Consider the following 13,871-nt stretch of genomic DNA (forward strand, 5'->3'; position numbering starts at 1 on the left):
CCCCTAAGAGAAGTCTGTGTCCGATCCACACGCTGCTCTGCAGCAGTCGGCTTTCCCCCATCTCCTAGTTTAAAAACTGCTCTACAATCTTTTTAATGTTTAGTGCCAGCAGTCTGGTTCCACTTTGGTTTAGGTGGAGCCCATCTCTCCTGTATAGGCTCCTCCCATCCCAAAAGTTTCCCCAGTTCCTAATGAACGTGAACCCCTCCTCTCTACACCATCGTCTCATCCACGCATTGAGACTCTGAAGCTCTGCCTGCCTACCTGGCTCTGCACATGGAACTGGGAGCATTTCTGAAAATGTATATCCAGTGGAACTGTTTCATAAGGAGATACTGAGGGATCTCTGTATCAGACTAACCCATAGTTTCATGGCCAGGGCACTCACATGAGAGGTGACAGATACCTGCTCAAATCCCTTTGTTTCATCAGATGGAGGGGGGACTTGAAGTTGGGGAGGTCTCCCACATCCTGGGCAAGTGCCCTAATGATGGGGCTAACGGTTATGAGAGAGATCCTCTTTTCCCACCACAGCTGTTTTGTGTGGAGGTAGGCAGCCTCTGAACACACCAACTGGCTTGGATGCCATCAGCAGAGGAGTGTCTAACTTCCCCAGTTCATAAATAGAAACAGAGATAGGTGCCTATCTCCGTGAGATGGGCAGGGCTTAGGACATACCCTTCTCATTGACATCTCCTACTGATTAGCTTAGGGAGCTCCCCACCTAGTGCAAAGGCTTTTGTGAATCACATTCTAAGATTAATTCTCTTCCCCTTCATTTTAAAGGGAGCCTGGATATTTAATTCGGGCTTTGTGGATCCCAGTGTTGTTCCTGTGAACAACCTAAAAGGTAGGCATTATAATTATCTGAGTGTCACAATGCATAAATCCCATGGTGGATTTGGGCCTAAAACACTATCAAGAATAAATGAGAAGTTATAGCATATAATATAAAGGTTATTCTAGATGTATAACACCTGAATGGAGCATGATCAGTGTTCAGAGCTTCTCAAGAAGTTACAATCTAATCCCATCCTAGCCTCTTGCTCTGTACAACTCTGTCCCAAGAAAGTGATTTCATTTTTCTGTTTTAATAACTACCCATTGCATATCCTCACTACATGGCTATTCCAGCCTAGCCTGACGCTCTGAAATTCATGGGAATTGGAAAAGATCATCCCTAACCAGGACATTTCTATGATGCGTGTCCTATGTGGAATTTCTTATGAGGTTTAGGCTCTGCCAGAAGCATTTCCCACAGTTGGGCCACTTATAGGGTCTCTCTTCCCTGTGGTTTCTCTGATGTGATAGAAGATGTGAGCTCACATGGAAGGTTTTCCCACACTCCTTTCATTCACAGGGTTTCTCTCCTATTAAGATTTTCTGCTGTTGACTAAGAGTTGAGCTTCAACTGAAGATTTTCCTTCAGTCAGAGAAGATATAGGGCTTCTCTCCTGTGTGGACTGTATGATGTGTAATAAGGGCTGAGCTCTGACTGAAGCTTTTCCCACAGTCCATACACTTGTAGGGTCTCTCTCCACTGTGGATTCTCTATTGTGTAGTAAGGGCTGAGTTGTTCTGAAACTTTTCCCACACTCGGGACATTGAAAGAGTTTCTCCCCCGTGAGATTCTTTGGTGAATAATAAGCTTTTCTCTGAAGCTTTTCCTGCACTAAAGGCATTCCTAGGGTCTCTTTTTTCGTATGGGTTCCCTGATGGGATAGAAGCTGTGAGCTTTGACTGAATCTTTTCCCACACTCACTGCATTTGCAGTGTCTCCCCCATGTTGATTCTCCGGTGATTAGTGAAATCTGAACTCTGAAGTTTTTCCCACAGTTGAGGTAGTTATATCATTACTTTCCTGTGTGGATTCTCTGATGTTTAATAAGGGATGAGCTGTGACTGAAGCGTTTCCCGCAGTTCGGGCAATTATAAGGTTTCTCTCCTGTGTGGATTCTCTGATGTCTAATAAGGTGTGAGCTCTGACTGAAGCTTTTCCCACACTGGAGGCATTCATAGGGTCTCTCTCCTGTGTGGGTTCTCTGATGCGATAGCAGGTGTGAGCTCACACTGAAGCTTTTCCCACACTCATTGCATTTGTAGGGTTTCTCTCCTGTGTGGATTCTCTGGTGAGTAATAAGAGTTGAGCTCCTACTGAAGTTTTTTCCACACACAGGGCACTCATAGGGTCTGTCTCCTGTGTGGGTTCTTTGATGTGATAGAAGCTGTGAACTTTGACTGAAACTCCTCCTGCACTTGGAACATTCATAAGGTTTCTCTCCTGTGTGGGTTCTCTGATGTGACAGAAGGTGAGAACTCACACTGAATCTTTTCCCGCACTCACTGCATTTGTAGGGTTTCTCTCCCGTGTGGATTCTATGATGTTGAATAAGGGTTGAGCTGCAATTGAAGCTTTTCCCACAGTCAGGGCAATTATAGGGCTTCTCTCCTGTGTGGATTGTATGATGTGTAATAAGGGCTGAACTCTGTCTGAAGCTTTTCCCACAGTGCACACACTTATAGGGTCTCTCTCCTGTGTGGATTCTCTGGTGAATAATAAGGACTGATTTCCAATGGAAGCTTTTCCCACAATCCCCACAAGTGTAGGGTCTCTCTATAGTGGGGTTTCTCTGTCCAACAGTTCCTCTGATTTTCTTGACCCGTCTGCTTCTGAGAGTGGATTTAGCCTGTCTCTCCCCTGAGTGGTTTTCCTGCTGCCTCTCTGGCCTGTGCTGGCTCTCACGGATGTCTGGCTCCTCAGGATTCTGGGAAACCTCCTTTTCAGCTCTTCCAGATACCATCCCATGTAGATCCACTTGCTCAGGACCTTCCTGCTGAGGATTCTCTTCCTCATTCTCACTCATCATGCCATCACCTTCTGAAATAGAGAGAGAATCCAGACAGGAGTCAGTCTCAGTGCTGGGGGGGAAGGAAATGACAGTAAGGGGAACAGGAAAGGAGATCAAAAGCAAATAATTGCTAGGGAGATTAAAAGATCAGCAGCTGAATCCTATTCACCCCCTGTGATCCTAAGAGCAACCCAATGCCAGAAGGCCAGGGGCTTCCTGTAGCAGTGAGTTTCAGCTGGCCTGGCCATCTCATGCAGAACAACTCACTATTGCTATACAGTAACTCCTCACTTAACATTATCCTGGTTAATGTTGTTTCATTGTTATGTCACCGATCTATTAGAGAACATGCTTGTTTAAAGTTGCACAGTGCTTCCTTATAATGTTGTTTGGCAGATGCCTGCTTTGTCAACTGCTTGCATGAAGAGCAGCCCATTGGAGCTAGCTGGTGGGGGCTTGGAACCAGCATGGGCTGATAGCCCCCCATCAACTCCCCTAAGTTCCCTGTGCAGCAACTGCCCAGCAGGCTATCAATTGCTGGGCAGTTCAGGTGTACCTCCCCACACTGTTGTGTGCTGCTTCTGCCCTCTGCCTTGGAGCTGCTCCTGGAAGCCTCCTGCTTGCTGTGCAGGGGATGGGGGGGAAGAGGCTGTGCTGATGTCAGGGTGCCCTCCTCCCCCTCACTCCTGTATCCCATCTCCACAGAACGGGGGGCAGGGGGCATGAGACAGGGCTCAGAATGGAGGGAGCTTGGTGGAGGCAACTGCTATCTCAACCTGCTGATCTACTTAAAAAGGCAATGTACTTAGAGTGGGGTCAGCGTACTTAAAGGGGCAATATGCATCTCTCTCTCACACACGCACACACACACACACGGTGTGTATCTCTGTCTCACACACACGAACCCTCGGCACTTTGGAAAGTGGAGGGAGTGCTGTGCTCCAGTGGGGTAGCGTGGGTTCATCATCACCTTCAGTTTCCGCAGGGAATGTTTACAGCCACTGCCATGCGTCTATTGTGTCTCCTCCTTCCATTTGTGCTGCCTTGTGGAGTGTGAGACTACATTAACAACATTGTGTTAACCCTTGAGGGCTCAGCTGAGTGCTAGTTCATCATTTAGCAGCAAGACATTCCCTGGGACAGGTCGGTCCTTAGGATTTATGCAGCCCTATGCAGTATTATTAAACTGGTGCCCCTATGCCCATAGCAGCCTGGGCTCATAGCCGGCGGGGGGGGGGGGGGGGCTAGGGATGAGTCATCAAAGGATATCACGGCAGCGTTGAGTCACAGTGCCCTGCAGAGACCTCCGTATCCTCTCCTTCACGCAGAATGTGTGGCACTGGTGCATTCGGCTCTGTGAATATGGTCCCTTCCTAAGGAGACTGCAGTGTGCGTTGGGTGTGCAGGAGCTGACCCGCTCCTACCTGCTGTCATGGGCAGCGGGTGAAGCTGCCGCTTGGGGAGGCTAGTTTCCCAGCCCACCTCTTCTGCCCCACCCATACTCCACCCCAGGCCATTCCCCCAATCCGCCCAGGCCCCACCCTCTCCCTCCTCTCTTCCCTCCCCCTCCCTGCTCAGCCCCTTCCAGCCAAATCCCTGAACCCAAATGAAACAAATGACATTTGAAAAAAAACACTCTTCTGCAATTTCTCTCTAAAGAAAATGGAACATGTTTTCCACTGCAAGCCAGATGGTGAAGACTCAACATGCAGTAGGTACCTAATTAAAAGCACTGGGAATTTGGGAATAAAAAATGTCAGTCACAGGTTTTTTGATATGCCCTGAAGTTTGTCAGAGATTTATTTGCAAAACTTTTGTAGTAAGCGCAAGTCAGCTGTCCTGCTGTATACAACATTAAATATTATGGAATACATGATGCAGCTCTTCTCTGTTTCACATTTTCTTAATCAGTATTTCTAAGCCGATTTTATATTTTAAATGTACTCTTAAGCCTTCATAAAGTAATCATTCCAGATTACTACATATTTAACTCACTGAAACAAAGACATTATTTTAAATTAATCAGTCACAGAGGTTTAGTGTGTTCATAACAATGTTCATTGCTTTTAGAAAAAGGGAACACTAATTTACTTTGTGTGATCTCCATAACAATTGACATTTATTTGAGCATAAATTTGTTAGTCTCTAAGGTGCATCTAAAAATCTGTGCAAGGATTTTTTTAGAGATGTGATTTTGTAATCTTCAGCAACACACTAATGAAATATTTGTAAAGCAAATTTTAAACGAAGGTCTTGTAGACTAACATGTTCTGAGTAAACTTTAGATAATGTTTTCACCCCTCAGCTCATACTGTTTTTGTCAGTAAATTCAGAAACTGACACTATATACCCAGGGGTTGGCAAATGCCTGTTAAATGGCTTCATTAACACTTGAAAGGCTCTTTGAACAGTTTCAATGAACAGTTTCAATGTTGTGCTAATAGGTCTGGCAGGCTGGAAGGCTTTTTCACTTTTAAGTTACTAGATCCCCTCTGGAGGAAGACTCATCGGGCTGCAGCAGCCAGCTATGGTGGGTGCCTTCAAGAAGGGTCAGAACAGGGATAGGAAGAGGCGGAAGGGGTACACCAAGACCCAGGGGTGCCCCAAAGTTTTGGGTGCCCTATGCAGCTGCATATGCTGTGTATGCCTAAGGCTGACCCTGACCTGGGAAATATCCCACCCTCTTCCTCCACCACCTCAACCAAGCTTCACAATCATCATTGCTGTGTACAGTATTAAATTGTTTGTTTAAACTTATACTGTAAGTGTCTGTATATAATATATAATATAATATATATATTTCACACACACACGCACAAATCTTTTGTCTGGCAAAATTTCCCTGGAACCTAGCGCCCCCCACCCCTTACATTAATTCTTATGGGGAAATTGGAGTCACTTAACATCATTTCGCTTAAAGTAGCATTTTTCAGGAACGTAACTACAACGTTAAGCGAGGAGTTACTGTAATCTGTATCTAAAAGGTGTCATGTACTATGGCACTGGAAAACTAACAACTCACTGATCATTAATATTCTTGTGTGATGTACGTATCACAAAGGACATGATAGATATACACTGGAAGTATGTGACTAAAATATGTTTAATCTGAGCATGTAGAGGGAGTTGATGAACAGGTTTTTTCCACACACAGAGGCCAAAACTTCAAACCAGTTATGGCCAAATTCAGTGAGCTATTCATTTGAATTTGAGGTTGCAGGAAGATAATTTGCATTGTAAAAATCACCAGCTGGGGGTGGAGAGAAGAAAACAGCATGGCATCCAGACCCAGCATGGAAAGGAACATTGTCTGGGCTTAATTTTCAAGGAATTTTGTAGGTTTACTGGACTATAAAAAGAAAAGGTATATAATCACATAGTTATCCATTCCTGTGCAGATCACAGAATCATAGAATATCCGGTTTGGAAGGGACCTCAGGAGGTCATCTAGTCCAACCCCCTGCTCAAACCAGGACCAATCCCCAACTAAATCATCCCAGCCAGGGCTTTGTCAAGCCTGACCTTAACAACCTCTAAGGATGGACATTCCACTACCTCCCTAGCAGTGGTGAGCTGGAGCCGGTTCGCATTGGTTTGCAAGAACCGGTTGTTAAATTTAGAAGTCGGTGTAGAACTGGTTGCTAAAGGGGTCGCCTGGCTTCCCCAGGGGGCAATTGAAAGGGCCTGGGGCTCCCAACAGGGGCTGGAGCCCCAGGCCCTTTAAATTGCCACCAGAGCCCCACTGTTGGAGCCCTGGGGTAGGGCTACAGGGCTCTGGGGGCTATTTAAAAAGTCCAGGGCTCCTGCTGCTTCTAGTGCCCCGGCCCTTTAAATAACCGCCAGAGCCACGCTACTACTCCAGGGCTCCGGCGGCTATTTAAAGGACTGAGGCAGTAAAAGCCGGGGAGTTCCGGCCCTTTAAATAGCCCCCAGAGCCCTGGGATAGTGGGGGGCTCCAGGGGCTATTTAAAGGACTGGAGCTCCAGCTGCCTCTGCCACCCCAGTCCTTTAAATAGCCACCAGAGCCCCACCGCTTTCCCAGGGCTCCAGCAGCTATTTAAAGGGCTGGGGTGATTGAAGCAGGGGAGCCCCGGCCCTTTAAATAACCCCAGAGCCCCGGGCTGCTGCTGCTACCCCAGTGGAGGAGGAGTAACTTGCAGGTTCTGAGGGGGGCAGTCCGGGCAGGATGTGGGTTGGGGTCGGATGGGTGGGTGGGAGACAGGCACGTGAGGCTTGTACTGTACTCACCAGGCGGTTCCCTAACGGGTCTTCAGTGGCACTTCGGTGGCGGGACCTTCACTCGCTTAGGGTGAAGGACCTTCTCCCAAAATGCTGCCGAAAACCCGGAGCGAGTGAAGACACCCCACCCCCACCACTGAAGTGCTGCTGAGGACCCAGTAGGGAACCAGTTCTTAGGATTTTGGGACTCATCACTGCTCCCTAGGTAACCCATTCCAGTGCTTCACCACCCTCCTAGTGAAAAAGTTTTTCCTAATATAACCTGAACCTCCCCCACTGCAACTTGAGACCATTACTCCTTGTTCTGTTATCTGGTACCACTGAGAACAGTCTAGATCCATCCTCTTTGGAACCCCCTTTCAGGTAGCTGAAAGCAGCTATTAAATCTTCCCTCATTCTTTTCTTCTTCAGACTAAACAATCCCAATTCCCTCAGCCTCTCCTCGTAAGTCTTGTGCTCCAGCCCCCTAATTATTTTTGTTGCCCTCTGCTGGACTCTTTCCAATTTTTCCACATCCTTCTTGTAGTGTGGGGCCCAAAACTGGACACAGTACTCCAGATGAGGCCTCACCAATGACAAATAAAGGGGAATGAGCACGTCCCTCGATCTGCTGGCAATGCTCCTACTTATAGGATTCTTCTGTCCTAAGTACAGGACTCTGCACTTGTCCTTGTTGAACCTCCTCAGATTTTTTTTGACCCAATCCCCAGTGCCCTTATATATCTGGGAAAAGTGGATCTTTCAACCAAGGGGGATGAAGTCTCTGAGAATTGAATATAGGTGAGAAACCTGCTTAGATAAAAATTGTAAACTGTTGAAGTTAAACTTTAGTCTTAGAAAGCACATTTTTAAGTTTGTTTGTTTGAAACAATTTCTATCTTTATCACCTGTACTTCAATCCTATCTCTTTAATCGAAGAAACTTTTTTACTTTATCTAAACCAGCTCAGTGCTTGGATTGAGATAGGAGGGTTTGTCAAACACCAGTGAAATTAATGAGCTGCAGTGTATTGTCTCTTTAAAGGAGCAACAAACTTAATAACTTCTGTGAGCATTCTAGGAGCGGTCTGGGCACTGCAGGGAGACAGTTTTCAGGAAATTCAGAACTGGAGGGGTGTTGGTGTCACTTTGCAAACAATAACTGGGCAGTGGAAGCCAGGCTGTGACCTACAGGCTTGTCTGCTGGATGTTGTTGTCTGGGCTATAAGCCACAGTAGCAGAGCATTTAAGCCATTATAGTTGTAGGACAGGCAGTGACATAACTTTTTACTGGTCTGGGTTGAATCCCCAAACCTCCCAAACCCTTCTCCAGAGGAGAGAGATGAGGGAACCCATCCTTCCTCCACATCCTCTGAATATAGAGGCTGAAGGGTCAGACGGGCTTGATGAAAATTCATATGTGATGTCTGCCATGAGGATACAATAATTGGTCTCTTAGTCAGTTTAGATGAATCCTCACCTGTGTGGCCATTCCTCAGGATCTCCCCTTCCTCATACCCCTGGAGATCAGGGACCCACGGCTCCTCCCCTTGTTCCAGCTGGGAGATCATGTCAGGTTTTGCTGGGGGAGTAAGGAAACAAGTGCTGGTCATGTTTATTAAAATGAAACTGTTATTCCTTCCAAACTGAGGATCTGAATAGCCCACCCAGATAGGCTCCTTCCTCTCTCCTACCACCCTATAGGGACTGGGCTATAAATCATAAAAGGTTCCATGACACACTGCTCTGGAGCAACAGCTCATCCATTCTACCTAGGGAATGACCCTGCCTTATTCCCGTGGGGAGCTGAGGAGAGTTGCTACACTCTGAAGGTATCTGGGATACAACTAAAGTCTTAATCACTGCCAATTCCCGCCCCCCCCCCGCCCCATAACGCATATCCCTTCACAAAACAAGCCACAATTGGAAGATGTTACATAGACTGGGATCTTTTTGAGGTAGGGACAGTCTTTCACTATGTGTCCATGTACCACCTGGCTCAGAAAGGCCCTGATCCTGACTGGGGCTTCTAGGTGCTTTCCCAATGCAAGTTGTTCAGAAATAAACAGAGGTAACACCACCCATGGCCTGGAAAGAAGATCAATAGACACCTGCCCCCAGTGCAGTGCAGAGAGCAAAGAACCTCTTCTCATGAGTCATGATAGACTAGGACTAGGGCAGATCCATGGTGACCAATGGTCACTCAGCCCTTCCCCATCACCCAGGAGATCTGCTCTGCCCCCATAGCTGCCAGTCTGGTGGACATCAAAGGACTGGTGATGGAGCTCATCCCCTCAGAGAAAACAGCTCTGGAGATGGAGTAGCCATTCTCATCCAACCTGGCCTCAAACTGCAGAATCATAGAAATGTAGGGCTGGAAGGAAACTTGAGAAGCAATTAAGTCCAGTTCCCTGTACTCATGGCAGGACCAAGTATACCTAGACCATGCCTGACAGGTGTTTGTCCAACCTGTTCTTAAAACCCTACAATGAGGGGGATTCCATTAGCCTCCATTAGTAACCTGTTCCAGTGCTTAACTATCCTTATAGTTAGAAAGTGTTTTCCTGATATTTGACCTAAATCTCCCTTGCTGCAGATTAAGCCCATTATTTCTTATCCTACCTTCAAGTGGACATAGAGAACAATTGATCCTCGTCCTCGTTACAACAGCACATTTGAAGATTGTTATCAGGTCCTCTCTCAGTCTTCTTTTTTTAAGACTAGACACATCCATTTTTTTTAAACCTAACTTCACAAGTCATGTTCTCTAAACCTTTTATCAGTTTCAATGCTCTGCTCTGGATTCACTCCAGTTTGTCCACATCTTTCTTAAATTGTGGTGCCCAAAACTAGTTAACACCATACTGTAGCTGAAGTGTCATCAGTGCTGAGTTGAGTGGGACAATTACCTCCAGTGTTTTACATACAACAGTCCTGTTAATACACCTCAGAATGGCATTAGCCTTTTTTCAACTGCATCATATTATTGATTCACATTCAATTTGTGATTCACTATCACGCCAAGACTATTTTCTCAGTACTACTCCCTAGACAGTTATTTCTCATTGTTTATTAGTACTTTTCACTTGTGTTTACTAAATTTCATCTTGCTCATTTCAGGTAATTTCTTCAATTTCTCAAGACTGTTTTGAATTCTAATCCTGCCCTACAAAATATGTCTTCCTCATTTAACAGCACTCTATAGGTAACTATTATTTGAGTAAAGTTTTTCAACTAGGCACCAGACATTCACATAGTAAGACACAGTCCCTGTCCCAAAGTCTAAAATGACAAGACAGACAGTGGATTATTATCTCAATTTTACAGAGGGGGAACTGAAGACCAGAGAGAATAAATCTAGGACTGTTAAAAGGGCCCGGGCACCCAAGTCAACAGGGTTGGATGTGTAACTCCCTGGGTCCCTTTGAAAGCCACAGTCTGAGTGACTTACAAAAGCTCAGACAGGGAGGCTATAGCAGAATTTAAACCAGGTCTCCTGAGTCCCAGTGTAGTGTCTGAAAAACAAGAGCAGCTTGCCTCACTTTTTCTACTCTGGTGACATACCCCACAGAACACTTCCAGACCATAAAGCACTTCACAAACCCTCACTCAGCCCCACAACCCAGCCCCTCTCACTGTGAGAAACCAGCACTTCACTGAGACCTACCACGGCCAGCAAGAGACACCAGGAACAACATCCTCCTTCCCGAGATTCAGCACATTAGCACAAGTGGTAGCTCATGAGGCATGAACAGCAGCACTCTCACACTAGTCCATGCCCTTCATGATTGGTAGAAGAGTCAGGAACATCTGGGGCCGCCCACCAACACAGCTGGCTGAGGCAGAACATGGGCAAGATGAAGGTGAAGGGCGTTTGAAAATGTGGCCACTGGGGATTTAGGCAGAGCTGAGTCAGGAGAAACTTGGCCATCTCTGAGATGGCAGATGGGTCAGATGGCGCAGAGGATGTGACTAGTCTTGGGAACAGTCAGTAGAGAGTGACTTTGTCTCATTTGAAAACACTGGTTAAGGGAAGAGCAGCATCATTATGTCCCTGAATCTCCTGTCCTATGAGAGGGGATGTGGGGGGGACAGTCACTCACACACAGAATTTGGGTACTATAGGGGCTGATTCCCCTGTAATCTGGGAGACCAATGAAAAACCCTGCACAGAAGTCAACCCAGATGCTTCAGAGACACTCCCCCAACAGCTTCTCTTACCCAAGAAGACAGGAATCCTTACCCAGCGAGGTCACAGTCTCATAATTCTCCTGCATGACGTCCCTGTACAGGGCTCTCTGACCCAGGTCCAGCAAAGCCCATTCTTCCTTCGTGAAATACACAGCCACATCCTCAAAGGTCACCAGCTCCACTCCAGCCATTTCCTTTCCCCGTCTCTCAAGGGAATGGCACAACCTGAAGCAAAATGTGGATGTTATTCTGCAGGCTGTCTGGGTTAGAAGGGTGATTGGGGATGTTTTGGAAGGGGATTTGGTCTGTTTCACACCCCTATTCCCCACAGGTTCTTTCCCTGCAGACAGATGTTCTAGACTGTGATTCTGGGGAAATGTTTTAATAGCTTTTTCAAACAATAGCCTTTTAAATCCATATTCACTTTTCTCAAAAAGTGGCCAGAGTTTCAAAAATGCTGAGCCTGCAACACTGGGTTTCAGTTCTGAGTGCCCAAAGCTACTGAAATCCACTTACTCTGGAGCCTGAATATGGATTTAGGTGACTAAATTTAGGCCCTTGTTTAAATACAAGATCCTGACCACCATCACTTTATTATACCATGGATCCAGCCCCCTCCCACCAAGACCAAATCCAGAGACTTTTTTCCATACTAGAGATTAATAAGGGCTTGGCTACACTGGAGAATTGCAGCGCTGGTGGTGGGTTTACAGCGCTGCAACTTAGTAACTGTCCACACCTGCAAGGCACATCCAGCGCTGCAACTCCCTGGCTGCAGTGCTGGCTGTACACCTGGTCTGCTTGGGGTCTAAGGATTGCAGCGCTGGTGATGCTCGTCAAGTGTGGCCACCAAAAGCGCTGTTATTGGCCTCCAGGGTATTAGGAGATATCCCAGAATGCCTGTTCAGCTACTCTGCTCATCAGTTTGGACTCTACTGCCCTGGCCTCAGGTGACCCGCCCTTTAAATGCCCCAGAAATTTTAAAAATCCCCTTCCTGTTTGCTCAGCCAGGTGTGGAATGCAATCAGTGACTCTTTCCAGGTGACCATGCCTCCACGCGGCAAACAAGCCCCAGCATGGAGCAATGGCGAGTTGATGGACCTCATCAGTGTTTTTGGTGAGGAAGCTGTGCAGTCACAGCTGCGCTCCAGCCGTAGGAATTATGATACCTATGGGCAGATATCAAAGGCTATGCTGGAAAGGGGCCATGACCGGGACGCGGTGCAGTGCAGGGTTAAAGTAAAGGAGCTGCGGAGTGCCGACTGCAAAGCCCGAGAGGGAAACTGCCGCTCAGGTGCTGCCCCCACGACATGCCATTTTTACAAGGAGCTGGATGCGATACTTGGGGATGACCCCACTGTCAATCCGAGGACCACGATGGACAGTTCAGAGCAGGGAGAGGAGAGGGAGGTGGAGAGGGGGATGGAAAGCGACAGTGAGGGTACTGGGGTAGGGGGAGACACCCCGGAGTCCCAGGAGACATGCAGTCAGGTGCTCTTCTCAAGCCAGGAGGAAGGTAGCCAGTCGCAGCAGCTGGAACTTGTTGGTGAAGATGAAGCAGAGGAGCGTGTTCCCGGTAAGCAGTTTTTATTTTCAGGATGGAAATGTTTCGGGAGAGGAGCGGGGGTTAGGGCTGCATGCATGCATACCTAGACGTGGAATAGCCCATTGATGTGGTCTATCACATCGCAGTAATCGGCCTCGGTAATCTCTTCAAAAGTTTCAGCCAGAGCATGGGCAATGCGCTTGTGCAAGTTTATAGGGAGAGCCAGTGTGGTCCTTGTCCCAGTCAGGCTAACGCGTCCGCGCCACTGTGCCGCGAGGGGTGGGGGGACCATTGCTGCACACAGGCAAGCTGCATAGAGGCCAGGGCGGAATCCGCATTGTTGTAGGAGACCCTCCCTTGCTTCCCAGGTAACCCGCAGCAGTGAGATATTTTCCAGGATTAACTCCTGTTGAAAATGTAGGGATAGTGTTCAGTGCAGGATTCCCCCCCACAGCTCTCTGCTTTCCCCAATGCACAGAAAGCCCAGTGCAGCCCTGAACCAATCAGTTCCCCTTCCCAGGTGAGCCGCGGCAGCAAGATGGCTTCCAGGATTAATTAAGTCCTGCACTAATTCCCCCTTACTCACCATGTGTTCGGTGCTGTGACCTCTCTGTGCTGTGTTTGGTATGTGGAAACTTTGCTACAGTGAGACTGAAAACTCCTTCACTGTGTTTATACACAATGCTGCCTCTCTATTAAATGTTTTAATTTTTGTCTTTTTTCCGACAGTGTCCTTGACTAGTCCTACTAATCGACTGGCCCTATCACAGACTGCTGAAAAGCTACAAAATCTGAGGAGAAAGCCAAGAAAAAGCAAAGAAGATTTGGTGAAAGCAGTTATGAATCAGTCTGCCAGAGAGAGTAAGAGGCTGCAGGGCTGGAGAGAAAAAATCCAGCAGTGGAGGGAAAAGGAAAACAGGAGAAAGGAATTGGCTAAAAAGAAAAGCACAAAGCAGCTGATAAACCTCCTGGCGCGCCAAACGGACTGTATGCAGTCACCCGTAGCCATGCAGGCAGAGCACTACTGTGCTGCCCCCCCCACCCCAAAGCTCTCTCCCTTGTGCCCCA

The 13,871-nt window shown here is 47.2% G+C and overlaps 1 protein-coding gene across 13 annotated transcripts in view; it reads right to left on the reverse strand.

Annotated features, from left to right (window-relative positions):
- Nucleotides 1-211: 211 nt before the first annotated feature.
- Nucleotides 212-13,871, reverse strand: part of LOC120383253 (zinc finger protein 501-like) — a 56,201-nt gene continuing 42,541 nt past the window's right edge. For 12 of the 13 annotated variants that reach the window (XM_039501131.1, XM_039501132.1, XM_039501128.1 and 9 more), the window contains 3 exons: nucleotides 11,310-11,482; nucleotides 8,547-8,648; nucleotides 212-2,878 (listed from right to left, as the gene is read on the reverse strand). In XM_039501131.1, the coding sequence (XP_039357065.1) occupies nucleotides 1,854-2,878; nucleotides 8,547-8,648; nucleotides 11,310-11,482 (1,300 nt within the window). In that variant the 3' untranslated portion in view covers nucleotides 212-1,853. Of the gene's footprint in view, nucleotides 2,879-8,546; nucleotides 8,649-11,309; nucleotides 11,483-12,906; nucleotides 12,923-13,871 lie in introns of those variants that run through there. The other variant, XM_039501137.1, reaches the window with a different exon arrangement.

The sequence above is a fragment of the Mauremys reevesii genome, linkage group 15 (assembly GCF_016161935.1).
Source record: "Mauremys reevesii isolate NIE-2019 linkage group 15, ASM1616193v1, whole genome shotgun sequence".
In the NCBI taxonomy this organism is placed as follows: Eukaryota; Metazoa; Chordata; order Testudines; family Geoemydidae; genus Mauremys; species Mauremys reevesii.